At 38.3% G+C, this 27,961-nt stretch overlaps 1 protein-coding gene across 3 annotated transcripts; it reads right to left on the bottom strand.

Annotated features, from left to right (window-relative positions):
• Positions 1-59: 59 nt before the first annotated feature.
• Positions 60-27,960, bottom strand: MRPL47 (mitochondrial ribosomal protein L47). Of its 3 annotated transcripts, none has more exons than XM_059163404.1 (7): positions 27,802-27,960; positions 24,504-24,655; positions 23,440-23,500; positions 9,296-9,392; positions 5,524-5,654; positions 3,160-3,255; positions 60-319 (listed from the first exon to the last, which is right to left on the bottom strand). In XM_059163404.1, exons 1-7 carry the CDS (start codon positions 27,897-27,899, stop codon positions 196-198), a joined length of 759 nt encoding a protein of 252 aa, XP_059019387.1. In that variant the 5' UTR covers positions 27,900-27,960; the 3' UTR covers positions 60-195. The 3 variants fall into 3 exon arrangements, with proteins under 3 accessions (XP_059019387.1, XP_059019388.1, XP_059019389.1); XM_059163405.1 differs by lacking the exon at positions 27,802-27,960 and adding an exon at positions 27,521-27,788; XM_059163406.1 differs by lacking the exons at positions 23,440-23,500; positions 24,504-24,655; positions 27,802-27,960 and adding an exon at positions 12,962-13,072.
• Position 27,961: the final 1 nt, after the last annotated feature.

Here is a 27,961-nt window from a genome sequence, read left to right as displayed (position 1 = left end):
TTGTACCTGATTTTTAAAAAAGTTTTGGCAGAAGCATGACCACTTCCAGAGTTAGCATGCCATGTTAACCCTTCAAAGAGCTGACATTTATTTGATTAAAAACACAATTTCTTTGTAAAATTATGTAATACACATTTACGTTTGTATATAGACTTATCAAGGGAAAACAAAATGCCAACTTAAGAATTCAGACATTTAGACAAGACTTGACTTCTGGGCTTCAGAAAGATGTGGAAACTTTTTCTGAAGAAATTTTTCTTTCTTTTTCTCTAAGCTTTTCTTTCTTGCTTCAATCCGGGCTTGTTTCTCAAGTCTCAATCTAGAATATAAAAGCATAACAATTTATATAAAACTACTCCCCTGTTATTCAATACTATCAAGGTATGTCCAAATCAGTTACTTAAAAGCTTCAATCATGCCAGCCTCCATCTTAGGTATGTCATATAAACTATAAAACTTGAATAATCACTGTAAACTGATACAAGTCAAAGATAAACTTGAAATCAAAACCATCTGTTAACCTACAGCAAGTCTTCTATTTCCTATCTGAAAAGAATGAATAGATTTTGTGAGCCTGTAACAGACTGGACTGTCTTTTATAGCTTATTTTAAAAGCACTAGTTTTATTAAACAGAGATTTTTCTACCTGAAATCTATCATGAGACTTCTAGGAATTCCCTGATTCCAAACAGCACACTCAGTCTACCATATCATTTTCCCTACAATGGAGAGAATCAAACTTACACAAGGAGATGATACTTGGGTGCTAGTTAGTCTCACTACTCTCTATGTGAGTTTGTGGATACCCATCAGCATCCTGGAGCATGAAGCATTTGTGCCTCAACTAAATTACTGTGCTCTGTAGGGTCACTTATGAATCAGAATTGCAAATGATAAATACATGATGCCAACCCTTTACTGTATTTAAGTTGATATTTTCCAGGATATTTTATTGGTCACTAGGCATAAGTTTATATAAAATATAACAAGAATTAAGAGATATGTAGTGAATAACTTAATATGCCAGTGCTGGGGGAGAGGTCATAGAAATTTGAGATAAGAGTTCTATCTGGGTGAAGAACAAAATAGGTACAAATGTTTAAAAATATAAGGTATTTTGCAAATATAGTATAAATACTAAGCAAAGCTGAAACCAGATTACCCATTCTATTCATCAGTCTTTGCTCCAACTAAATTTTAGCCATTAAAAAAAAAATCAATAGGGATGCCTGGTGGCTCGGTGGGTTGGGCCACTGCCTTCGGCTCAGGTCTTGGTCCCAGGGTCATGGGATCGAGTCCCGCATCGGGATCCTTGCTCGACGGGGAACCTGCTTCTCTCGCTGCCTCTGCTTACCTCTCTGCCTGCTTGTGTGTACTCGCTCTCTCTCTCTGGCAAATAAATAAAATCTTAAAAAAAAAAAATCAATAAACCCATATGAAAGAATAAAGGTTTGCTATTCTTAAGAACACAACGATTATGCTTCATGCTCTGAAGGTAAGGCTAAAAAAGGTTCAAAAACAATAATTAGAACATGTATAAAGCCTGTAAGAGTGACATTGGATTCATAAATTCTCATATGTTATTTTAGAAGTCAATTATAGCTTCACCTTACATGATTAAGGGACAAAAGAACCAAATGGCACATTAGGTTTGGAGAAGCTATGGAAGAAAAAAAACAACAGTGCAGTTGAATTTCTTCAGTTGCTTAGCATCTGAACTGGGCCTTAAAATGTGAATGGTGGAGAGATTTCAGACTACAGGTCTGAAATAGATAAATAGATAAAGAAGCAACAAAAGGAAAATAAGCAAGACTGTCCAGGAAATAAGGAGAAGGGTCTGACTTTTATGAAGGATATGCAGTAACACTAAGTTGTGGAAACACTGGGTGGGAAGGAGCTGGATTTGTTCTGTGGACATGGAGCTCCTGTAGATTTCAGAACAGCACTGGTGTGATGAAAGGTTTGAGGAAAATGAGCCAGGAAGCTGTATTTGAATGGAATGGAGTGAGGAAGATGTTCAATAATTCATTTTGATGAGAGGGGAATGCACTAGGGTAGAGATGGAGTACAAAGGACAGATTCTGGAGACCTGCAGAAAGAATTAAATCAAGGAATGACTGCATCTAGAGCACTGATGATGAAAAAGACAAGTGCTGCTTAATGCCGATGCAGAATGGATGTACTATATTAAAGGGTTCTGGACCTAATTCCACTGGTGATGGTCCCCCCAAGAGCACCCTCTTACCAAGCAATTCTCAGACACCAGCAGAATGTCTGAGACTTCAACTTACTTCTGGCACTACCTACATGAAAATTGCATCAGAGACCATCATCTGTGCCCAAGAACCTGCTACAGACTGGAAGTTCGCACAACTTCCTCCTTGAACTTCAGATGCCAGTTAAAGTCCAGGTTCTTATCTGTACTTCTGACAGGCTATAACCCTCCTTAGGTTTGATTAATTTGCTGGAGTCGCCCACAGAATTCAGGAAACCCCTTTACTCACTACATTACTGATTTATAAAAGAATATAAACTCAGGACAACCAGACAGAAGAGGTGCACAGGGCAAAGAATGGGGTGTCCCACTCTCCTCCAGTCTCCAGGTGCTGCTCACCAATGGGGAAGCTCCCTGAACCCTGGCCTCTTCAGTTTTTATGTAGGATTCATTACATAGGCATAAGCTGATTAAATCACTGGCCACTGGCAACTGATTCACCACCAGCCCCTTTCCCCTCTCCAGAAATCAGGGAGTGGGACTGAAAGTTTCAACCATCTATTCAAAGTTGGTTCCCCATCATTAGGTGCTCTCAAAAAGTTATGCCATTAACATAACAAAAGACACCCCCGCCCCTTTTCATGCAATAACATGAACTCACAAGTTACTCAGTTGAAGTATTTGGACTTTTTCACAGTAGAGAGGGATTTAACCATGTACTTACATACAGATTGATGAATAGAAAGGCAATACAAATTTTTGAAAGGATACACACTAGAATGTCAACAGCAGCTATTGCTGGTTGGTAAGATTATGGATGACTTTAATTTCATCTTTTCTACCTGATTCTTCTATTTTTTCCCCCCACAGTGTGCATATATTACTTCTGTAGAAGTTTAACTTGTGTCCTCTAAAGATTCATTATTAAAGGTATTTGTGCTTACCTGACAAAACGTTCCACATAGGGCATTGCAAAGAATCGTTTCCTATTGTATCTTTTATTTAGGTACCAAGGTATAGGCCACTGCTTGAATTTGTGCCTGCCAAGAAAACAAAAAGATACTGCCTTAACAGAAAATATTTAATATATTTTTCACTTTTTATGAGCAGTTTTAGCCATCTTTGAGCTAAATATGTTTTCAATAAAATGAGATGTAACTGGCTTTTAAAAGATTTTACAGGGCACCTCTCGTGGCTCAGTTGGTTAACATCCGACTATTCCACCTTAGATCATGATCTGAGGGTCATGAGATTAAGCCCTGCACTGAGTTCCATGCTCAGCCCAGAGCCTGCTTAGGATTCTCTTTCCCTCTGCTGCTCCCCACTGCAATATTAATATAATTAATATAATATGCCACATGTTCTTTTTTTTTTTTTTTAAGATTTTATCTATTTATTCGACAGAGATCACAAGTAGGCAGAGAGGCAGGCGGAGAGGGGGGGAAGCAGGCTCCCTGTGGAGCAGAGAGCCCGATGTGGGGCTCAATCCTAGAACCTTGGGATCATGACCTGAGCCGAAGGCAGAGGCTTTAACCCACTGAGCCACCCAGGCGCCCCGCCACATGCTCTTTTTGACAGAAAAAAAACCTTGGATGAAATGTTTTTAAGAAGGAGCTCTGCAGGGGCGCCTGGGTGGCTCAGTGGGTTAAGCCGCTGCCTTCGGCTCAGGTCATGATCTCAGGGTCCTGGGATCGAGTCCCACATCAGGCTCTCTGCTCAGCAGGGGGCCTGCTTCCCTTCCTCTCTCTGTGATCTCTTCCCTTCCTCTTTCCTACTGTGATCTCTCTCTGTCAAATAAATAAATAAAATCAAAAAAAAAAAAAAAAAAAAAAAAAGAAAGAGCTCTGCATTTAAAAGGCTATCTTAACTATTTTAACATGCAACAGAAAATTAGGGAGAAGGCACAGGAATTATAATGTTTGAGTTAATAAGTTACATCAGAAAGATGATATAATTGCTTTGTTCACTACTTTGTTTAGCCCTGGAAAAGATGAAAAGCAAAATTTTAAAAGAATCTGGAGACGAGAACTCATTTAGATTCTAGTATCAACAGAGATTCTCTCCTTTATCCTCACCCTTTCCTAACTGATCTCAACTGGATTAATCCAAATAATATTAGTAAAAAATAAAGTTTTTAGTTTTGGTAATTTCTCTCTTTCCTGTATTGGATTACACAGTTAGACATACTGCTACTCCCATACATTTGGCTACAAGCAGCCCCATTACTGCAAACTCCATTAAAAGATCCTATCTACTGAGTAAGCAGTATTATGTGGTTTAATTTTAAGAGTACAGGGAAAGTCTCCAACCACACACAATGCCTTCTTCATTTTGTTGACTGCTGTTTAAAATTCTACTAAGTATGCTTCCTTTTAGCAGCTTAGTCCAAATGTCAAAAAAGCCCTGAAGAGACAGACTACACTGGGTCGTCTTCTCAATTATTTATACAGTTTGAATGTTTATTATCATATCCTCTCCCAAGGTCTGACATAACTTTGGCAACTAGAGGGACAAAAGGTGGAAAGATGTAATGAAAATAAACTGTTTTATAATTTGGACTAGGGCTTATCCTGATGGCAATGCGAGCAAACACTGAAATGGTTTCATGTGAAATGGTTTCAATGTTTCATTCCTTAAGAACTTCTTTTTGGGGCGCCTGGGTGGCTCAGTGGGTTAAGCCGCTGCCTTCGGCTCAGGTCATGATCTCAGGGTCCTGGGATCGAGTCCCGCATCGGGCTCTCTGCTCGGCAGGGAGCCTGCTTCCCTCTCTCTCTCTGCCTGCCTCTCCATCTACTTGTGATTTCTCTCTGTCAAATAAATAAATAAATAAATCTTTAAAAAAAAAAAAAAAAAAAAAAAAAAGAACTTCTTTTTGTTTTTGTTTGTTTGTTTTTAGAATTTTTAAAATCTCAGGTTAATGGGCAGGCATGTGTCCTAAAATTAGCTTCATGGTATTCGTATTTATAACCCCTTGAAATTGTATGTGCACACGTACATTTTGCTAGGGAAAGGATCTATAACTTTAATTAAATTCTCAAAAAGTCATATGATTGACATAAGATTAGGAACTACTGTTATAAAGAACCTACAAATAACTGAATCATGAGAATGAGGTGCTTGGCCTATCAGATAATGCTATCTTCATTCATACTCTGGGGCCCCAAAGGGGCCTGGGGACCTCTGTTTACATTAGATACATCTATAATAGATTTCATATGGTGAGAGTTTTTATAAAAGATACTGGACAGGAGAATAAGGCATGAGACTGCCACTCTCATCTTAGAAAAACCACAATGGAAACTATGTACCAGATGATTCTTCCAAAGATGTCTCTTCTCCAAGCACCAGGTCTGCCTTTTTCTTGACCAGTCTGAAGAAGTCTTAGGGCATCTTCTCTTTCCTGGACAACCTTATCTATTGCATCCATGGAATCTACTACCTGGTAAGAGAATAAGAAGACAGAATTTGAACAATCACCTACAACAAATTACTCCCCCCGCCCAAAAAAGAAGAGAGAACGTACAAAGACAATGCTACAGAAAATGAATATTTTTGTCAAAGAACCATTCTGGGAGCGCCTGGGCAGCTCAATCAGTTAAGCGTCTGCCTTCAGCTCAGGTCATGATCTCAGGATCCCAGGATCAACCCCCACAATGGGCTCCCTGCTCAGCAGGAACCCTGCTTCTCCCCCTGCTTGTGCGCACGTGCGCTCACTCTCTCTCAAGTAAATAAATAAAATCTTTAAGGAAAAAAAAAAAAACTCTGCCAAATATTTCCTAAGAGTCTTTTTGGCACAGGTAGGCATACATGAGCATTTATGATATCACTTTTTGTAATTTTTTAAAAAGTTTAGTTTCACTGATTTTTTAAAAGATTCATTTATTTGAGAGAACTTTCGAGTGCATACAAGTTGGAGGAGAGGTAGAGGGAGAGATTCTTGACTACCACTGAGGATGAGCTTGACTCGGGGATTGATCTCACAACCCATGAGATCATGACCTGAGCTGAAACCAAGAGCCAGATGCTCAACTGACTAAGCCACCTAAGCGCCCCAAAAGTTTAGTTTCATTTAAATGAAGATCTACTTAAATTTCCATATATATATATATAGGTATTAGTTTTGTTTGGAGTGGGCTACACTTGTAGAGATTCCTTACAGAGACCCCATCTGACTCCTGTTATTTCAAAACTCAATGAACTATTAAGTGATAAAAGTTTGCTACTTTTTAATATTAAAACCCATGTTCTGGCCTCAACTAATCAGTGTGCCTAACACAGACACTGATGTTTTGACCTAATTGGCAGTTGCTAGAGAACAGAATATCAGTCTACCCTGATCCTAATCTCTAAAGATCCATTATGAAGCAAGAAGATCCTATTAGAACCTCTATTTTTATCTTTTTCTTTTTACATTTCTATTGAGTTTTACAATGCATATGATATATTGGTAAGGCAATACATATTATCTTTATAAATAAATATTCATATTTGGGGACTATAATGACAGATAAGCTGAATTTTTTCATAACTAAATAACAGAGAGGCATTTTTAGCTGGTTCTATGTTTTATCTGTGAGCCATGGTAACAAATAGAAATATTGCATATACACATTTTGTTTCTCAAAAATGGGGGGGCACATGGGGGTGGAGAGATGACAGATTAGATTATAATCTTCTAGAGACATCTGACTGGCTCAGTTGGTTAAGTGTCTGACTCTTGACTTTGGCTCAGGTTATGATCTCAGGATCATGAGACTGAGCCCCACACTGGGCTCCATGCTGGGTATGGAGCCTACTTAATATTCTTTCTTCCTCTTTCTCTGTGCCCTTCCCCAACATAAACAGGTGTGTGCACTCTTAAAAAAAAAAAAAAAAAAAAAAAGGTCTTCCAGGTAGCTGCGGGACCCAAAAGAGATATGAAAGCCACAAATTTAGATAGACTACCTCATAACCCACACACTCAGCTCACACTCAGTGCTTCTATTCTCCCTTCTTCAATCAAAGCCACACTGAGCAGCTGAATCCACATGTACTTCCTCTTAACTATATGAATTTCTACAAAATCTCTGAGAAATAAAAGATGGATGAGAACGGTGAATCCTATTTTGAAAACACACAAACTTAGAAGAGTGAAGAAACCAGACTGGTCAGAGCCTAATATGAAGCTGTGCAGCCCTTAGGAACTTAGTAAGCCTGGCTGTGAACCGACTACATTAGAGTTCTTCCATGCAAGGTTTCTTCTGAGGCACCTAACTGAAATCGAATGTTAGCTCACGAAGAAAGCTAAATGGTTATCCAATCCACAGAGTTAACACCTGATTACTCATGTTCATGCCACCAGATAAGAAGGAAAATTGGAAGTATCAATTAGATACATCTTATTCAAAACAAGCCAACCTCAAAGAACTTTCTAGTTTAACTATTCCAAAGCCAAGAGTGTCCTTAAACATACTTCCAAATCTTCAGTTTACATCTTAAATTGAGAATAATTCTTTTAAAATATTCCTCTTGGGGTGCCTGGGTGGCTCAGTGGGTTAAGCCGCTGCCTTCGGCTCAGGTCATGATCTCAGGGTCCTAGGATCGAGTCCTGCATCGGGCTCTCTGCTCAGCAGGGAGCCTGCTTCCCTGTCTCTCTCTCTGCCTGCCTCTCCGTCTACTTGTGATTTCTCTCTGTCAAATAAATAAATAAATAAAATCTTTAAAAAAAAAATATTCTTCTTGATAAATTTTCCTTGGTAGTATGTCACATACATTTGAGGTTAAAAAAAAATTTTCCTTGGTAGCTCTGTTCTCACTGACTATCTACTCTGGCACAGACACATTAACAAAGAGCTGACTCGCAAGCAATCCAGGCAAAAAACCCTGAGAGATCTAACTAAATAAAACAAAAAACTTCCACATGGAAGAGCCAGCTTACATGTGTACAGCCACGAAAAAGGAAAGGCAGATCTGCATATACTGATAGGAAAAGATAGCCAGCATATACTAGGTAAGGGGAAAATGCCAATGTCAGAAAAGCTTATACAGTATAACCAAATTAGAGGAATTACCTAATGTAAATAAAAATAGGCACACTTCTAGAACAGGCAGAGAAAAATTCTGATGAATAAATGGGATATATGTATAATGATTACCTCTAGGAGTGGGAATAATGAACCCAGCGCACTTTTTTTTTAAAGCAGGCTCCACGCCCAGCATGAAGCCCAACGTGGGGCCTGAACTCACAACTTTGAGAACAAGACCTGAGTTGAGATCAAGAGTCCGTTGCTCAATTGGCTGAGCAACCCAGGCACCCTGGGAATTTTTTTTTTAATGAAGAAAACCTAATTTGAACAATAGTTGACCTTTTCACAACAATGTTAATATTCTTTTTTTATTTGACAGAGATCACAAGTAGGCAGACAGAGATCACAAGTAGGCACAAGAGAGGCAGGCAGAGAGAGAGAAAGGAGGAAACAGGCTCCCTGCTCCCTGCTGAGCAGAGAGCCCGATGTGGGGCTCGATCCCAGGACCCTGGGATCATGACCCGAGCCAAAGGCTGAGGCTTCAACCCACTGAGCCACCCAGGTGCCCCACAATGTGAATATTCTTAACACCACTGGACTATATATTTAAAAATGACTAAAAAGGTAAGTTTTATGGTATCTGTTTACCACAATTAAAAAAAAGTATTAAAACTCTGACCTTGTTCATAAGGAAGTAGTTAAACTGGAATTAGAAATGTAAAATGGCGCAGCTACTTTAGAGAACAGCTGGACTGTTTCCTAAAACATTAAACACAGATTTACCATACAACCCAGCAATTTCACTCCTAGGTATCTACCCAAGAGAAATAAAAATACATGTCCACTTATCTAATGAGGTTTGCAGGGAATGGGGAGTAACTACAGATAGGCATGACACTTCACTCTGCGGTGAGGGAGATATTCTAAAATAGTGAAGGCTGCACCTCTCTGTACATTTACTAAAGATCAAACAAATTAAAAAAAAGAAATCCACTTGCCAAGAAAAATAAGAACCATACACATATCTTTTGGCTTTTATCCCACCCAAGAGTCTTCAGCCTCCCATAAATGTTACCTTTTCTAACCGCTCCGGACTTGGCATTGGCAATTTCTGCCGCTTGGCCTCCTGTTCTAGAGTCAGGAGCATGTTTCTTTCTTTCAGTAGGACATACCTATAGCATAGAATACAAAACTTGTGATGCTAGTCTATGGTTATTAAAGTTGTAAATTTTTTAAAAGATTTATTTTAGAGAGACACAGGGAGAGCGAGAGAGTAGGGGGAGGGGCAGAGGAAGAGAATCTCAAGCAGACTCCCACTGCGTGCAGAGTCCCTCCTGGGGCTTGATCCCAGGAGCCATGAGATCATGACCTGATGCGAAACCAAGAGCTGGATGTTAAACTAACTGAGCCACCTGGGTGCCCCTAAGGTTGTAATTTTTGACGTCAAAACTGATGATCTGTATTAAAAAGTCCTTTAGAAATGTCGATTTATAAAATATCATTACAGAGAATTATCCTTTAGGGGCACCTAGGTGGCTCAGTGGGTTAAGTCTCTGTCTTCAGCTCAGGTCATGATCTCAGGATCCTGGTATCAAGCCCTGCATGGGACTCTCTGCTCAGCAGGGGGCCTTCTTCCCCGCCTTCTCTCTGTCTGCCCACTTGTGATCTCCCTCTGTCAAATCAGTAAAATCTTTAAAAAAAAAAAAATGAAGAATTTCCTTTAAACAAAGCTATAATTGATTCTTACTCATTCATTTGTTTAATAAATTTCCCCCCATATACTGTATTAAGTACCAAGAGAGTTTATAAAAAAGCATAAGAAAAATTCCCTATATTCCAAGTAGAAAGAGAAGATGGAAGATAACATTTGGTGCCTATTATATGACAGGCAATGCGCTAAGCATTTTACATATATTACTTCATTTAATTCTCACAACAACCCTTTGAGGTTGGTACTATTAACACTTTCTGAAAGAAAAAAGTAAGGCTGACAGAAGTAAGCTATTCTGGGGCACACAGCTAATTCAAGATTCAAATTCTGGACTCCTTTTGTGCATTAATTCTTTTTGTTTTCATTCTACTATGCTGCCTCAGAAATTGTAATGTAATGTGTATATTAAGTGGTATAGACAAATACCAAAAGAATTAAGTGAAAGAGAGGGGACACATCTCTTCTTACTAGGATGATAAGAAAAGCCTCAGAGAGATGGGATTTGTTAGGCTAGAAAGGAAAGCAAAGCAAACATGACCAAACATACTGAAGTGGCAGAGCTGAAGTGTGGGTGTAGGTTTTATGAATAAATCTGTTTGAGATTTACAGCTGGAAGAAAGGAAAGGTAATAAATGTGGAGGGCACTGAAAACGACACAAAGGCACTGGGGTATCTTAAGCTGTGGAAGATGATGATTTTGCAGAAGAGAAATTGTTTGGTTTTAGCCAAGATGAACACTGAACAGCCCTGCCTAGCCCTTTACCAATAACCTAAGTAACAGTGCTTTCATACAACTAATTGCTCTATAATGAAGCTGTGCTGTTCTATACATAACACTTCTGATGCCAAACGAAAGGTTTTTTCCATCCTGAGGCCAAATACGTGTTGACTTTTCCAACACAACTTCACCACTTAGACACTCCCCGTAGAGCCAGATTGTACAGATTTAAGGCTTCCAGTCCCCGAAAACTGTCCCCCACTTTACAGGCCAATAGCAAGTTCCAGGCCCCCGAGATAGCTAACAACTATAAATTGGGATTTCAGTGGCCGTTTGGGAGATCTTTCAATCTGCCTGAACTTACTTCTTTCAAAACTGAACTGGACAGCCAAGGCTCTAAAACCGCCAAGATGGAATGGGATTGGCTGGTATTTAGAAACTGCCAAACATTATTAGCAACCTAAAACTGCCTCTCTGCAAAAAATAATTTCTAGACTAACGGGCAAACAATTAAAAAGACAAAAAGGCTTATAAGGTCTTTTCCCCTCCTATCTTCTTTGTCTCAGGATGCACAGCAGCCACCTGTGTTCAGGCCGCACATCTGGTGCCATCACCCTCCTTCCCTCTGCACTGCCTCACCCTCCATGCCCCCAGCTTCCCCATGCTGATTCTCTCACCAAACTTCCCTCTTCCTCTAAACCTTTCCTATTCTGTCCTTTCCTTTCCTGAACCTATTAAAACCTGCCCCTTTAAAATTAAGTCTTCTGAGGATCTAAATAAACCCCACCTATTATGGTCACTGAACAAAGGCCGAATTGCAGCCATAGTTAAAGAGCTCCCTAAAGTGACTGGGGACACCAAGGGATCTGCTGAAGAATTCAGCACAGTTATTCAAACTCATCAACCTGGTGTCTCAGACTGATGATTAGTCTATATCCTTGTTGGTGAGGGGCAGACCAAACACTAGATGAAACTTGATGGAAACATCCTAAAACATCTCTGTTAGAGAAACAGATCTCTAACTTTTGGCAAGATGCTAGAACCCTCACTGGAATTCTCCACCAAGCAATACAGAACTTTTTTCTAAGCCCCTTGACTAGAAAGAATGAAATGAATGAATTATATGCAAAATTTTGATGAATCTGTCATTAAATTACTATTATAACCAACTCCAAATTGTCTTTAAATTTTCTTTAAGACAATCTGGAGTCAATTATAATAGTAATTTATTATTTCTAATTTATAATTTCTAAATTAAAGCAAATTTAAAGACAATTTGGTCTTCCTTTAATATGCTGAATCCACTTGAGTAACATTTAACAATATATTTACTAATGGAATGAACCAAGATACTTGTGTTTTAGTTACAAGGACCAGGATGGAAAGGGAAACTATTCAGATTTAGTTAATTTGGTAAATAACCGTACTTGCATCCTTGGAGGAAACACCCATAAGACCACTAAAATTCTTACTTTTCAACTTTTGCAAATAAGGGCCCTAAACAAAACAAAACCCCTCCTACTTTCATTATTGCAAAAGAGCCAGGATGTTTAAAACAAACAAACAAACAAACAAACAAAACCATCACCAACTGAAATGCTCCAGGAGCCTTCAGCCACCTAGCCGGCCTTTCCAATGTCTTCCTAATTCCCAATGACAGAGCTCTGAGGAACAAGAGCTTTCCCAATCCTCCCTCTTAATCAGCTCAGAGAAACCATTCTCCAGATTGGGAATGAATCTGTCTCTACTGATGTGAGAGCTACACTCTAGGTGCTCAACCCCACCGCTATAACGCAGCTACTGCCTCAGAGCTAAAACAGCTCAAATAGTAGGGACGGCTAATACACCTCAATAGGTTCCTATCTCTGAACCGATTCCCATTTGTCTAGGCACTCTGAGAGACACAACCTTCTCCTTAGTTCCAATGCCCCCACTGGGCCAATATTTCTTAGAAAAATACCATACCAGAATTCTCTTCTTCCAAAACAGGGGAATAATTCTGGAATTTGAAGATAGTAATCAAAATTGCCAACTAGGTAAATTAAATGGCCCTCTGACATCTATTATTTGCTCCATCTCTGACAGCACTATAACTGAGTCTGTGGACACTGATCATTCTTTTTTTTTAAGATTCTATTTATTTATTTGACAGAGATCACAAGCAGGCAGAGACACAGGCAGAGAGAGAGGAAGGGAAGCAGGCTCCTCGCTGAGCAGAGAGCCCGATGCGGGGCTCGATCCCAGGACCCCGGGATCACGACCTGAGCCAAAGGCAGAGGCTTTAACCCACTGAGCCACCCAGGCACCCCTACCATCCTCTTTATGAGTAAGATCTTCAACTGTTATTGGCAGAATCCACAGTGCATCTCCCATCAAGATTCAAAAAGATCCCTCAAAATCTGTCCCCGGAATTAACGAATAACCTGTAAATAAAGAAGCCCATAATAGATAACCAGGCTCTCGGGTACATTAATCCCTACACTAGTCCCTGTAATATCCTTATTTTACCTGTAAGAAAACCCAATGGCTAAGGATGGAGGTTAGCCCAAGCAATAAATAACATCGTTATCCCTTGGCACCTTGTTCCTAAGGGCTCCCCGCCCCCCATCTGCTACTGACATTCATTTCCACTGAAAGCAGATTGTTCACTGTAACTGACCTCTGCTGTACATATTTAGTATTCCAGCTGATAAGGACAGTTAATTTTTTTGCTTTCACTTGGGAAGAATGGGAAATATACCAAGCCAGAAATGCCCCAGGCCTACAGAGAGTCCTTCTTACTCTCACAAACCTTAAAAACTGATTTAGATCATATAGTTTGCTGTAAACTATCATATAGTTTGTATGTTGTTATAATATGTAGATGATTTGCCTCTTTGCTCCCTTTCTCAAAACTCTTCACAGGACGAAAACATCTAACTGTTGCAACTTTTGGCCTTAAAGGGACATAAACTCTCCAAAATAAACTGCAGTTTACTCAAACTTAGGTTTGATACTTAGGGCACCGGATCTTAGAACAAGGACTTTGGGATCCAGGCAGACTTCAAGACATCTTGAACTTCCCCAAACCTAAAACGAAGTATCCACTATGAGGCTCTCTTGGACTTGCTGGTTACTGTTGGAAATGGCATCCCAAAATTCTCTCTTAAGACTCAAACTCTATATGCTTTACTAAAAGATGACAAATTTGACCTTATTATTTGGGAAGGTCAGGAAAACGTAACCTTTGGAACTTTAAAAAAGCCTAGTAATGTACCCTGCCCTTGGACATCCTAATCATCAACTTTCCTTTCTCCTCTTTCTAAAAGAGAATGAAATGCCCTTGAGAGTACTCACGCCAAAACATGGGGACCATCAACAACCTATAGGGTATTACAGCTAACAGCTAGTCCCTGTGGCATGGGGATCCCCCTTGTCTCAGAGCCACTCCTGCCACCATCCCTTTAATTAAGGCCACTGAAGACATAGTAATGGAGGGGCACCTACATGGCTCAGGCAGTTAAGTGTCTATCTTTGGCTCAGGTCATGATCCCAGGGTCCTGGGATTGAGCTCCGTGTCAGGATCCCTGTTTAGCCTGCTTCTCCCTCTCCGACTCTCCCTGCTTGTGTTCCCTCTCTGTCTGTCTCTGCTGCCTGTGTTGTCTCTCTCTGTCAAATAAATAAATAAAATCTTAAAAAAAAAAAATGCTTTTCACAGTGCACTCCCTGGAGGCAGCAACCTTAAGTATTATATTTTGTAACCTAAAGATTTCATCTATTGAAAAACACACCTCCAGAAAGACTCTCTTCAACCTTGTGCCACCAAACCCCAAGGAACAGGATCTTGGATTCACATGACACATCTAGGGAAAGCACTAAACCCTGGGACCTGCACACCATTCAGTGACCTGAAGGTATGAATTTCCTGGAACTGAAGCAGATGTGTGATGAGACAGCTTTCTCAACATGCCCAGACCAGGCTTGCATACTCTTGCATCCTATGCCAGGCACCCCAGGCATGGAGGACCCACACTGGGAAGATGAATCCCTGTAACATCTGCCTTTGACAAGCAGAGAGGCTTAATTTCTCGAATTCTTACAATCGCTGGAGTTTAACACTTTAAACTTTAAAAAGCAGCAGGGTTAGGTCCAAGAGAGTTGAGGATGAGAGAAAATGGAGTCCCCCTTTTTTTTTTTATATATTTTTTAAAGGTTATTTATTTATTTATTTGACAGACAGAGATCACAAGTAGGCAGAGAGGCAGGCAGAGAGGGGGAGGCAGGCTGCCCGCTGAGCAGAGAGTCCGATGAAGGGCCCGATCCCAGGACCCTGGGACCATGACCTGAGCCGAAAGCAGAGGCCTTAACCCACTGAGCCACCCAGGTGCCCCTAGAGTCCCCATTCTTAAAGAGACAGTACAACAAATAGTTCCACTGAAAAACAGCATCAGTCTGAAAGAATCCTAGAGTGTACAGGAGGGAGATTTGTTTCTTAATCTTAGGACCTATGCTGGAGGGGCAAGGATGAAAGAAAAGGATAAAAATCACAGCAAGAGACCCAAATGAAACAGATGTTAAGTAATTTTCTTGATAGAGAATTTATTTTATTTACTTAAAGATTTTATTTATTTACTTGAAACAGAAAGAGAAAGATGGTGAAAGAAGAAATACAAGCAGGGGGAGAGGGAGAGACAGGCTTCCTGCTGAGCAGAGAGCCTGATACGGGGCTTGATCCCAGGATCCTGGGATCATGACCTGAGCTGAAGGCAGAATCTTAAACAATGGAGCCACTCAGGTGCCCTGATAGAGAATTTAAAATAATGGTCATAAAGGTAATCACTGGACTTGAGAAAAAAATGGAGGACCCTCAGTGAGACCCTCAAAAAACAGACAGAAAGTATAAAAACGAACCAATCAGAGATGAACAACTCAGTAATTGAAATTAAAAATACCCTAGAGACAATAAATAGTAGACCACAGGAAACAGAAAAACAGATCAGTGACCAGGAGGGCAGAATAATGGAAAACAATCATGCTGAATGTGGGGGGGTGGGGGGAATGAAAATAGACTTAGGGAACTCAGGAACACCATCAAGCATAATAATATTCATATTACAGGGATCCTAGAAGTGGCAGACAGAGTAAAGGGGTCAGAAAATTTATCTGAAGAAATAATAGCTGAAAGCTTCCTGAACATGGGTAAGTAAACAAAAATTCAGATCCATGAGGCATAGAGAGCACCCAATAAAATCAACTTAAGGAGGTCCACACCAAGACACACAGTAATTAAAATGGCAAAAAATAGTGATCAAGAAAGAATTTTAAAATAAGCTAAAAAAAAAAACAATTACATACAAGGGAAACCCCATAAGGCTATCAGCTGATTTCAGCAGAAAATTTGCAGGTCAGAGAGAGTGCATGATGTATTTTAAGAGCTGAAAGAAAACAAACCTGTATCATCCAGCAAAGTTATTCAGAATAGAAGAAGAGATAGAGTTTCCCAGACAAACAAAAGTTAAAGGAATTCATCACTAAAACAGCCTTATAAGAAATGTTAAAGGGGACTCTGAGTAGAAAGACCATAAGCAGGAATAAAAGTAAGGAGCCCAAAAGCAGTAAGTATATCTAGAAAAATCAGTTAAGAAATTCACAGAATAGAAGGATATAAAGTGTGACACAATATACATAAAATATGAGAAGCAGAGGAGTAAAAATGTAGTGCTTTTAGGATGGGTTCCAAACGTAAGTGCCCATCAACCTAATATAGATTGCTATATGCACAAGAGGTTATATATAAACCTAAGAGTAAATCACAAATCAAAAACCAGTAATCAATATATAAAAAATAACAAGAAAGGAATCCAAATATATCCCGAAAGAAAGCCAGCAAACTGTAAGAGACCAAGAGAAAAAAGGAACACAGGAGAAAAACAATCATAAAACTGCGATAAAATAGCTAGCTATCAATAACTACTTCAAATGTAAATGGAGTAAACACTGCAATCAAAAGACAAAGGGTGATGGAATGGATAAAAAAGCAAGACCTATCTATCTGTTGCCTACATGAAACTCCTTTCAGATCTAAAGGCACATGCAGATTGAAAGTGGAGGAATAGAAAAATATGTATCATGCGAATGGAAACAAAAGGAACATGTGCAGCAATACTTATACTGGACGAAATAGACTTTAAAACATTTAAGTCTATAACAGGAGACAAGGAAGGATACTATATAATCCCAAAGGGAACAATCCAACAAGAAGACATAACAATTGTGATTATTTATGCACTCAAAAAGGGAGCACCTAAACATATAAAGCAGCTAATAAGGTAAAAGAAGGAAATGATACAATACTAGCAGAGAACTTTAATACCCCACTTACATCAATGGAGAGATCATCCAAACAGAAAATCAACAAGGAAAGAGTGGCTTTAAATGACACATTGGACCAAATGGATCTAATAGATATATTCAGAACATTCCATACTAAAATGGTAGAATACACATTCTTTCTTCGAGTGCACACAGAACATTCTCTAGAGCAGATCACTGAGTCCACAAAAGAAGTCTTAACAAATTTTTAAAAGTCAAAGTCATACTATGCATCTTTTCGGACCACAAATGCTATGATACCAGAAGTCAACTACAAGAAAAATCTGGAAAAAAACCCACAAATATATGGAGGTTAAAATTACATGCTACTAATAACTGAAATGGGTCAACCAAGAAATCAAAGAGGAAATAAAAAAAATACATGAAGACAAATGAAAATGAAAACAGCAGGTCCACAATCTTTGGGATGCATCAAAAGCAGTTCTAAGAAGGAAATTTACAGCAATATAGACCTATATTAAGAAGCAAGAAAAAAAATCTCAAATAAACAATCTAACCTTACACCCAAAGAAGTAAAAAACGAACAACAAACAAAACGCAAAACCAGCAGGAGAAAGGAAATAATAAAGATTAGAGTAGAGATAAATGAAATAGAAACTAAAACAACAGAGAAAACAGATCAATGAAACCAGAAGCTGATTCTTTGAGAAGATCAGCAAATACACCTTTAGCCAGACTCATAAAAAAAAAAAAATCATAAATAACACCTGACAACAAAGAAATGACTAGGACTGTCAGAGAATATTATGAAAAATTATCTGTCAACAAATTGAACAACCTAGAAGAAACAGATAAATTCCTAGAAACATATAACCTCCCAAAACGGTATCAGGAAGAAATAGAAAATTTGAACAGACTGATTACCAGCCAAGAAACTGAAGCAATAATCAAAAATTTCCAACAAACTAAAGTCCAGGACCAGATCGCTTCACAGGGGAATTCCACGTTTTATTTTTTTTTATTTACTTATTTTTAAAATGATTTACTTATTTATTTGAGAGAGATGCCACACGCATGCACACAGGTGGGAGAAGCAGAGGGAGAGAGAGAAAATCTCAAGTAGACGCTCTGCTGAGTGAGGAACCTGACGTGGGGTTTGATCTCATGACCTGAGCTGAAATTGAGACAGATGCTTAACTGACTGGGCCACTAAGGTGCCCCAAGAATTCTATCTTTTAAAGAAGAGTTGATACTTATTCTTTTACAGAATAAGCATATAGAAAAAGGGGCACCTGGGTGGCTCAGTGGGTTAAGCCTCTGCCTTCGGCTCAGGTCATGATCTCAGGTCCTGGGATCAAGCCCTGCATCGGGCTCTCTGCTCAGCAGGAAGCCTGCTTCTCCCTATCTCTCTGCCTGCCTTTCTGCCTACTTGTGATCTCTGTCTAATAAATAAATAAAAATTTAAAAAAATATATAGAAAAAGAATTCTTTCATAGAATACTTATTCTATTATTATAAAATAATTCTTTTATAGAATAATACTTATTCTTTTATAGAAGAGGAAGGAAAGCTTCCAAATTCATTCTATGATTCCAGAATTATCCTCATAGCAAAACCAGATAAAGACTATAAAAAAAGAGAACTCCAGACTACACATGCAAAAATCCTCTATTAGCAAGAAGAATCCAACAATACATTAAAAAAAAAATTCACCATAATCAAGTGGGATTTATTACTGGGATGAGAGGGTTGCTCAATATTCACAAATCAATCAACATGATACATCACATCAACAAGAGAGAAGATAAAAACCATATGATCATTTTAATAGTTGCAGAAAAATCATTTGACAAATACAACATCTATTTATGATAAAAACCCTCAACAAAGTGGATTTAGACGATATACCTTAACATAATAAAGACCATCTATGAAAAATTCACAGCAAACATCATACTTAATGGGGGAAAACTGAGAGCTTTTCCCCTAAGGTCATAAACAAGATGAGGATGTCCACTGTCACCACTTTCATTCAACACAGTACGATAAGTCCTAGCCATAGGAGAAAACAAAAAGAAATAAAAGGCATCCAAATTGGTAAGGAAGAAATAAAACTTTCACTAGTTGCAGATAACATACTATATGTAGAAAACCCTAAAGGTTCTACCAAAAAACTACTAGAATAAATGAATTTAGTAAGGTCACAGGTACAAAATCAATCTACACAAATCTGCTGCATTTCTATATGCTAATAATGAAGCAGGAGAAAAAGAAATTAAGAAAACAATCCCATTTACAATCGCACCAAAGATAATAAGGTATTTAGGAATGAACTTAACCCGGGAGGTGAAAGATATATACTATGAAAACTATAAAACATCAATGAAAGAAGTTGAAGACAACACACACAGAAAGATATTCCACACTCATGGGATTTGGAGAACAAATATTGCTCAACTGGCCATACCACCCAAAGCAATTTACAGATTTAACACAATCCCTATCAAAATACCAATAGTTCACAGCACTAGAAATAAGCAATTCTAAAATTTGCATGGAACAACAAAAGACCCTGAACACCCAAAGCAATCTTGAAAAAGAACAAAACCAGAGGTTATCAGAATTCCAGGTTTCAAGTTAGACTACAAAGCTGTAGTAATCAAAAGAGTATGGCACTGGCACAAAAACAGGCACCTAGATCAATGCAACAGAACACAGAGCTCAAATATAAACTCATGAAGGGTACCTGGGTGGCTCAGTCAGTTAAGCCTGTAACTGGTTCAATTCAGGTCCTGAACTCAGGGTTCTGCTTTGTGCTCAGTGGGGAATCTGCTTAAAATTCTTTATCCTGCCCTCTCCCTCCCACTCTGCTCCTCTCTGCCTCACACACCTGCTCTCTGGCTCTCTCTCTCTCAAATAAATAAAAAAAAACCTTGAAAAAAACCCCACAATTATGTGGTCAGTTAATCTTCAAGAAAGGAGGCAAGATTATCCAATGGGATAAAGACAGTCTCTTCAACAAATGGTGTCAGGAAAACTAGACAGCCACATGCAAAAGAATGAAATTGGACCACTTTCTTACACCATACATAAAAATAAACTCAAAGTGGATTAAAGACCTAAATGTGAGACCTGAAACCAAAAAAATCCTTAAAGGGAGCACAGGCAATAATTTCTCTGATATCAACCACTGCAACATTTTCTAGATTGGTCTCCCCAGACAAGGGAAACAAAAGCAAAAATAAACCATTAGGGGGTGCCTGGGTGGCTCAGGTCTTAATCTCAGGGTCGTGAGTTCAAGCCCCATGATGGGCTCCACATTGGGTGTGGTCTACTTTTTAAAAAATAAATAAATAAATTATTGGGACAATTAAAATACAAAGTTTCTGCACAGCAAAGGGAATAAAAAAAAAAAAAAAAAAAGATAACACAGAGAATGGGAGAGGATATTTGCAAATGACATATCTGATAAAGTGTTTAGTATCTAAAATACACAAATTATTTATAGAACTCAACACCAGAAAACCCACAAATAACCAAATTTAAAAATGGACACAAGACATGAACAGACATTTCCCCACAGAACACATACAGATGGCCAATAGATACATGAAAAGATGCTCAACATCACTTATCATCAGGGAAATGCAGATCAAAACCACAATGAGATATCATTTCATACCTCTGAGAATGGCTAAAATAAAAACCATAAGAAGTAAGTACTGACAAGGATATGGAGAAAAAGAAACTCTTGTGTAATGTTGGTAGGGATACAATCTGGTGCAGCCACTGTGGAAAACAGCATGAAGGTTCCTCAAAAAATTACAACTAGAATTACTATATGATCCAGTAATTTCACTACTGGGTATTTAACCAAAAAATACTGAAACAGATCAAAAAAGATATATGCACCTATATGTTTATTGACGCATTATTTACAACAGCTGAAGTATGGAAGCACCCCAACTATCCACTGATAGATGAATAAAGAAAATGTGGTATATATATATGTACAATAGACATTACTCAGCCATAAAAAAGAATGAAATCTTGCCATTTGCAACGAGGATGGATCTAGAGAATATCATGCTAAGTGTGAAGTAAGTCTGAGAAAGACAAATACCATATGATTTCATTCATATGTGGAATTTAAGAAACAAAACAAAGTAAAAAAAGAGACAAACAAAAAAAGTCTTAACTATAGAGAACAAACTGCTGGTTCCCAGAAGGGAGGTGGGAGACAGTAAAACAGGTGAAGGAGATTAAGAGTACACTTACGGTGACAAGCACTATGTAATATATAGAATTGTTCAATCACTATATTGTACAACTGAAACTAATATAATACTTTAATTACACTGAAATTTAAATTTTAAAAAATTATGCACCTAATAAGGAGATGATCTCTAATAGTTAGGCCTTGAGAAGTATAAACTTTAGATGGGAACTGCCAGAGAATTCTCTCTTAACCTTCCTTGTTACTCAAAAGTGGGCTTTTGGGCACGCCTGGGTGGCTCAGTTGGTTAAGCAGCTGCCTTCGGCTCAGGTCATGATCCCAGCGTCCTGGGATCGAGTCCCACATCGGGCTCCTTGCTCCGCAGGAGCCTGCTTCTCCCTCTGACTCTGCCTGCCACTCTGCCTGTGCTCACTCTTGCTCTCTCTCTCTCTGACAAATAAATAAATAAAATCTTTAAAAAAAAAAAAAAAAAAAAAAAGTGGGCTTTTGACGTTCCCAACTGTTAGGCACTTTCCCTCCAAGGCAGGACATGACAACCAGGAAAGATCCTTCCCGGCATTGAAGGACAACACCACTAAATAGAAAAACTGAGTCTTGAACACCACTGCTTTTAAGGAAAGATCTTGACCGAAAGGCAGAAAGTGTGAATTAATAAAAGGAAACTTAACTAAAGTGGACTGGAGATGATGGAAGGGGTTGCTGAAACAGGGAGCCATAGCATGCCATGTCAATTACAGGAAAAAATGTCAATTACAGATCCCTAACAGAAGAATCTTCAACAGGAAAGAATCAATTACAGACCCCAACAGGGAAAGACATACACTGCCATCTCAGTTTCTTATAAGAAACTGACTATGTCAGCAGCTAAGCCAATGAGAAACCATCACCCTGAACTCTCCACTTTTCTTATATGGACTTTCACTCAAATGGACTTTCTCCATAAAATAATATTCCTTTGTTAGATTGGCCTATGGTTTTAATTCAAGAGAGCACAGGCAGTAATTTCTGATAGTTTGCTTGTCCTTAAATTCAATTCCATTATTCCTGAATAAACCCATTTTGCTGGTAAAATAACTATTTTTAAGGTTAATAGCAAAATGGGTGAGAGGATGGGCGCCTGGGTGGCTCAGTGGGTTGAGCCGCTGCCTTCGGCTCAGGTCATGATCCCGGGGTCCTGGGATCAAGCCCTGCATCAGGCTCTCTGCTCAGCAGGGAGCCTGCTTCCCTCTCTCTCTCTCTCTGCCTGCCTCTCCATCTACTTGTGATTTCTCTCTGTCAAATAAATAAATAAAATCTTTAAAAAAAAAAAAATGGGCGAGAGGAGTGAAAAAGTACAAATTTCCAGTTATAAAATGAGTAAGTCAAGGGGATGTAATGTACAGCATAATGATTAGTTAATATTGTACAGTACATTTGAAAATACCTAGGAAAGCAGATCTTGAAAGTTCTCATCACAAGGAAAAAAAAATTTCTAACTATGTGCAGTGACATATTTGAACTGTACTTATTAAGGGGATCATTTTACAATACATACAAGTCTCAAATCACTAAGTTGTACCCCTGAAACTAATACAATGTTATGTCAATTGCTCCTTAGTAAAAATAAATACAAATATGTAAGTAAGTAAATAAATAATCCATTAAAAATGCAACCCTATCTTAAATTCTCTCAACCCTCTCTAATTCATCAGGAAAATCTGCCAGAAGTATCTAGCTAAATTCCCAATTAAATGCACTCTCCAACACACTCCCCAGAGTAAATAAGCTAAAGATTACAGACCATGCATAAGGTAATAAAAAGGAGGAAGGCCTAAATGTAACAAACTCTATTTCATTAGTTTACTAAAATTGTTAGTATAAATAGGCTAGTATGATTAGTAGCAGTAACAGTAAAATTTCTAAATCCCCAAATACTTGAGAACACTATTACATTGGTCTTAACGTAACTTAACATGTCATATTTATAAAATCTATGATTTTATACATCACCCATAGTATTATAAGACAAATTACATTACTATATTTCTTACATCAAATATATATAATGTTTATACCTCACTGTTATACTTTAACTGCTTCAAACACTTACACATATGTATTTCCTAAGATTTTATTTTTAAGTAATCTCTATACCCAATGTTGGGCTTGAACTTACAACCCCAAGATCAAGAGTTACATGCTCTACTGAGCCACTCCAGCACTCCCTGAACACCTACATATTAATGTACTCAGTATACTTACCAAAGTTTATGTAAATCTTCATTACTTTTATTCCTTAACTGCTGACAGGTCCATGAAGCTCCTATTAAAATTATGAAATTCACAACATGAAAAAATATTCTAGCTATGTGCCCTGTGGCAAATTACTTAAACTCTCTAAACCTATTTGCTTATCTATAAAATACAATAGTTTTATCACATTATAGTATAAAACATAATTAGGATTAAATTTGCATTAAATTAGGTAACACATGAAAATATTAGTAATGTGACTGGCAAAAACATACAAAAAATGTTGTATTAATAAAGAATATATTTCCAAAACTTAATGCCAAAATATCTTATATCATCATAAATTAATATTCAATTATCTCTAAAAAATGAAATCTAAAACAAACCTTAATCTCACTTCAATTAACAATTTCTTGGGACGCCTGGGTGGCTCAGTTGGTTAAGCAGCTGCCTTCGGCTCGGGTCATGATCCCAGCGTCCTGGGATCGAGTCCCACATCGGGCTCCTTGCTCCGCAGGGAGCCTGCTTCTCCCTCTGACTCTGCCTGCCACTCTGTCTGCCTGTGCTCGCTCTCACTCTCTCTCTTACAAATAAATAAATAAAATTTAAAAAAAAAAAAAAAAAAAAAAAAAAAAAACAATTTCTTTTTTCTTTTTAAAGTATTTTTTTTATTTGTTTAGAGAGAGAACACATGTGTGCGTGCAAGTGAAGGGACGGGCAGAGGGAGAAGAGAATCTAAAGACATTCCTGAAGAGCAGGAAGCCTCGACATGGGGCTCACTCTCTTGACCCTGAGATCATAATTTGAGCCAAAACTGGGAGCTGGATGCTCAAGAAACTGAGACACCCAGGTGCCCCTCAGTTAATAATTTCAACATATTGCTCTTCTAAACCTCTTGCCACCTGTCAATCAACAATTAACTCTTTATTACATTATCCTTTTAATTTTCTTTGACATTCCCAAAGGAAAGAAAAAAACGAAATACCTAAATGATTTCCAAGGTGCATAAATAATCCCCAAATGATAAAGGGTTCAATAAATACATTTAACATTGATCAACCCAAATATCTTACCAGATTTTACTTTTTCTTCCCCCCAATTCTTTGGGTCATCAAAAAATTCTTCCAGTCCTTTCCTTGACAATGTGGTATGAAGTAATCTACACTGGTGAAAAGATGTGATATTTGGTATGTTCTTAGACAAAAGACTAAGAGAAAACCTGCAACTGAACATAGATAAACAAGTGATTAATGTTTTACAACATTTGGATTTTATAAGCAATAACTGGAATCATTTCCTCATCTTTAATGTTAAGAAAATCAGAATTTCTGCACAAGAAACAAACATAAAATGTTTTAGAAATTATTTTTAACACTGCATTACAGATGTTACTACCCTTTAATTTCACAGGTTAATATATTCACATGATTTGGAGGTAATATACTGATAAAACTATATTTTTATTTTTTTTTTAAGATTTTATTTATTTATTTGACAGAGAGAGAGAGAGAGATCCCAAATAGGCAGAGAGGCAGGAGGAGAGAGAGGGGAGAGGGGGGGAAGCAGGCTCCCGGCTGAGCAGAGAGCCCGATGCAGGGCTTGATCCCAGGATCCTGAGATCATGACCTGAGCCGAAGGCAGAGGCTTAACCCACTGAGCGACCCAGGCGCCCCTATTTTTATTTTTTTTAAAGATTTTATTTATTCATTGGACGGAGAGACAGCAAGAGAGGGAGCACAAGCAGGGAGAGTGGGAGAGGGAGAAGCAGACTTCCCACCAAGCAGAAGCCCGATGCGGGGCTCAATCACAGGACCCTGGGATCACGACCTGAGCCAAAGGCAGATGCTTAACAACTGAGCCACCCTGGTGCCCCCTATTTTTTAATTTTTTAAGTAGGCTCCAACATGGGGCTTAAACTCATGCTCTAAAGACTAAGAAAGTCAGCCCCCCCCCACTGATATAATTATATTTCAAAGTAATATTTTTAGGCCTTTCATACACTGATAGTGGTTCTATGAGCAGAAAAAGACATTGTGAAGGTTAATTTTACAACATATATCACAAGCTTCCATGCTTCCCCCTTCAATCCAATAATTCCTCATCTAGAAATTTCAACTAAAAATACTATAGCTGGAAACTGATAAGTAAAAATGTCTATTAAAGCATTATATGTGATATCCAAAAGTAGATAATAATGTAGGTATGCAACCAGGAAATGGTTAAAAAATTAATTGTGCGTTTGGGTTTTTTTTTTTTAATTTATTTAAGAGAGAGAGTGTGTGCATGCACATAGGTACTTGTGCAGGACGAGAGGCAGAGAGAGAATCTCAAGATGACTCCATACTGAGTGTGGAGCCTGTGGGTGGGGAGAGGCAGCTCAATTCCACAACCCTAAGATCATGACCTGAGCAGAAATCAAGAGTTGGACACTCAACAGACTGAGCCACCTAGGTGCCTTAATTACTGTTCATTTCTATGACATTATTGTGCAGTAATTCAAAAATCATGGCTTTTTTTTTTTTTTAAAGATTTATTTGTCAGAGACACACACACACACACACAACACATGCAAAAGAAACGATAGGCAGAGGGAGACGCAGGCTCCCCACTGAGCAAGGAGCCCAACGGAATCAATCCCAGAACCCTGGGATCGTGACCTGAGCTGATGGCAGACACCTAACTGACTGAGGCACCCAGATGTCCCTAAAAATCATATTTTTAAAGAATATTTAATAACCAGGTGAAATCACTGAAAACACAATAGCAAATTACATCACAAGTGTTGTATTCCTTCCCAAAAAAGTTAACCTGTATCTAAACACAAGGATGCAATCAGACAAATTCAAATGGAGGGATAATCTAAAAAGGCTGATTTTATAAAAAATGTTCTGGATTAAAGATAATGAAGGAGACATAACAACTAATGCCATCTGTGATTGTTGATTGGTCCCTGAATAAAAAATTAAGAAAGAAAAAGAAATTGATGACATTTCAATTTGGACTGTATGCTAGATAAAAGAACAGTAATTGTAGTATATTGATATTACATTCTCCAGCGTGATCACTGTAGTTAAGATAGTGCTCTTGTTCTTAGGAGATATATGCTGAAGTGTCACGATGTTTGCAATTCTGACATGCCTCAAATAGCTCAGAAAAAAAATATAAAGGCATGGAGATACAGAGACATAGAAAATGTGACAAAATTGCTAAGGATTGCTTAATGAAGATGAAGAGCATATGGTTATTTTTTGTCTATTCTTACAACTTCTCTGTCGGTTTGAAATTTTTAAAAATAAAAAGTTGAGGAAACAAGAATAAAGCACAAAACTGCATATATGTAAATACAATTCTGGCTTTATTCTAAAATTACATGTGTATGTTGTATATATACATTGTATGTGTATATATGCAAAATTAAAAAGAATGGAAGGAAATCTTTATGTATGAGTGGCAAAACACCTTGTCTTATTTTCCAAAGTTGTCCGCAAATGAACAGGTATTCATTAATAAAAATCTTAAAAAGGATGAGGAACAGACAACTGATCAAAGTTTGTTACCTTTATCAAGTTACAACCTTTGAGTCTCTACAAAATGAAAAAAAGTATTATCTCTAAGGAAAGCGTAAGCAATAATATTGTAGAACATAACAGACGCTCATTATTGTGCTGGATTCAAGGGCACGTACATTACTTCCTCTCAAGCCGGGCGATGGGCTCCATCACCAGAGGAGTCTGGAGCCTACTTAAAGTAAATAAATAAAATAATAATTTTTAAAAATCCGATATACCCAACTATGTATAAAATTCAACTCATTACACATAAAAGCCAAAATAAATGAAGAAACCATACACCATAAACTCTAGTTCGTCTGTCTAAAAAACAAACTCTTTCCAGAAATAATGAACATATGTAGGATGTTCCTTTTTCACACCTGCAGGGCTACTTTCCGTTCATTTGAATTTCATTTATCCACTGAACATTATTAAACAGTCTCTTTGTGATAGACTCTGGAATTACAAAGGCCCCCTTCTTTTTCATCCATCCAAACCTGGTTCCGTTCCATAACCAAAAACTCTTCAGTCCAACTCACCCAGCCAAACGGGATGCGTCTGCACCTTTAGGTTCAATTCAACAAATACTGGGTATCCACAGACTCCATGGACTGCGTGGTTCTCAGTAAATGACAACAAAATGTTTGAGAAAGGAACGGAAATGTCGGAGGTGGGCGACTTTTCTAAGGTCATTCCCTCCTCACGCTAGTGTTTTCGGTCTCATCCATCCGCACGACCTCTCAGTGGTTTTCAACATGTCGGCGGCCAAACAAGATCTAAAACCGGAGAGGAGAACAAGCCTACTCCTCACATCACTTACCCTGTGCTAGCTAGAGCCTGAGGACTTATAAGCGACCTGGAAGCCTTCAGGCTGGTTAAGACGTTTCGGCAAAGAACGCCTAAACTGGCCACAGCCATATTTCCACAGACGGAAGCACATCCCTTTTTCCTCCCATGACGTCACTTCCGGCGTTTTACAC

The sequence above is a fragment of the Mustela lutreola genome, chromosome 2 (genome assembly GCF_030435805.1).
Source record: "Mustela lutreola isolate mMusLut2 chromosome 2, mMusLut2.pri, whole genome shotgun sequence".
In the NCBI taxonomy this organism is placed as follows: domain Eukaryota; kingdom Metazoa; phylum Chordata; class Mammalia; order Carnivora; family Mustelidae; genus Mustela; species Mustela lutreola.
Note: the sequence above shows the minus strand (reverse complement) of the source record. Positions and strands in the feature narration are given on the sequence as shown.

What these genes read in the sequence shown, in the direction of transcription:
- MRPL47 (XM_059163404.1), bottom strand. Translation starts at nt 27,899, where the DNA reads ATGGCTGTGGCCAGTTTAGGCGTTCTTTGCCGAAACGTCTTAACCAGC. An exon ending in CAGGCTCTAGCTAGCACAGG is followed by an intron (nt 24,656 to 27,801) that starts GTAAGTGATGTG and finishes ATCTATGTTCAG; the next exon opens with TTGCAGGTTTTCTCTTAGTC. An exon ending in ATCTTTGGAAGAATCATCTG is followed by an intron (nt 3,256 to 5,523) that starts GTACATAGTTTC and finishes TTTTCTTGGCAG; the next exon opens with GCACAAATTCAAGCAGTGGC.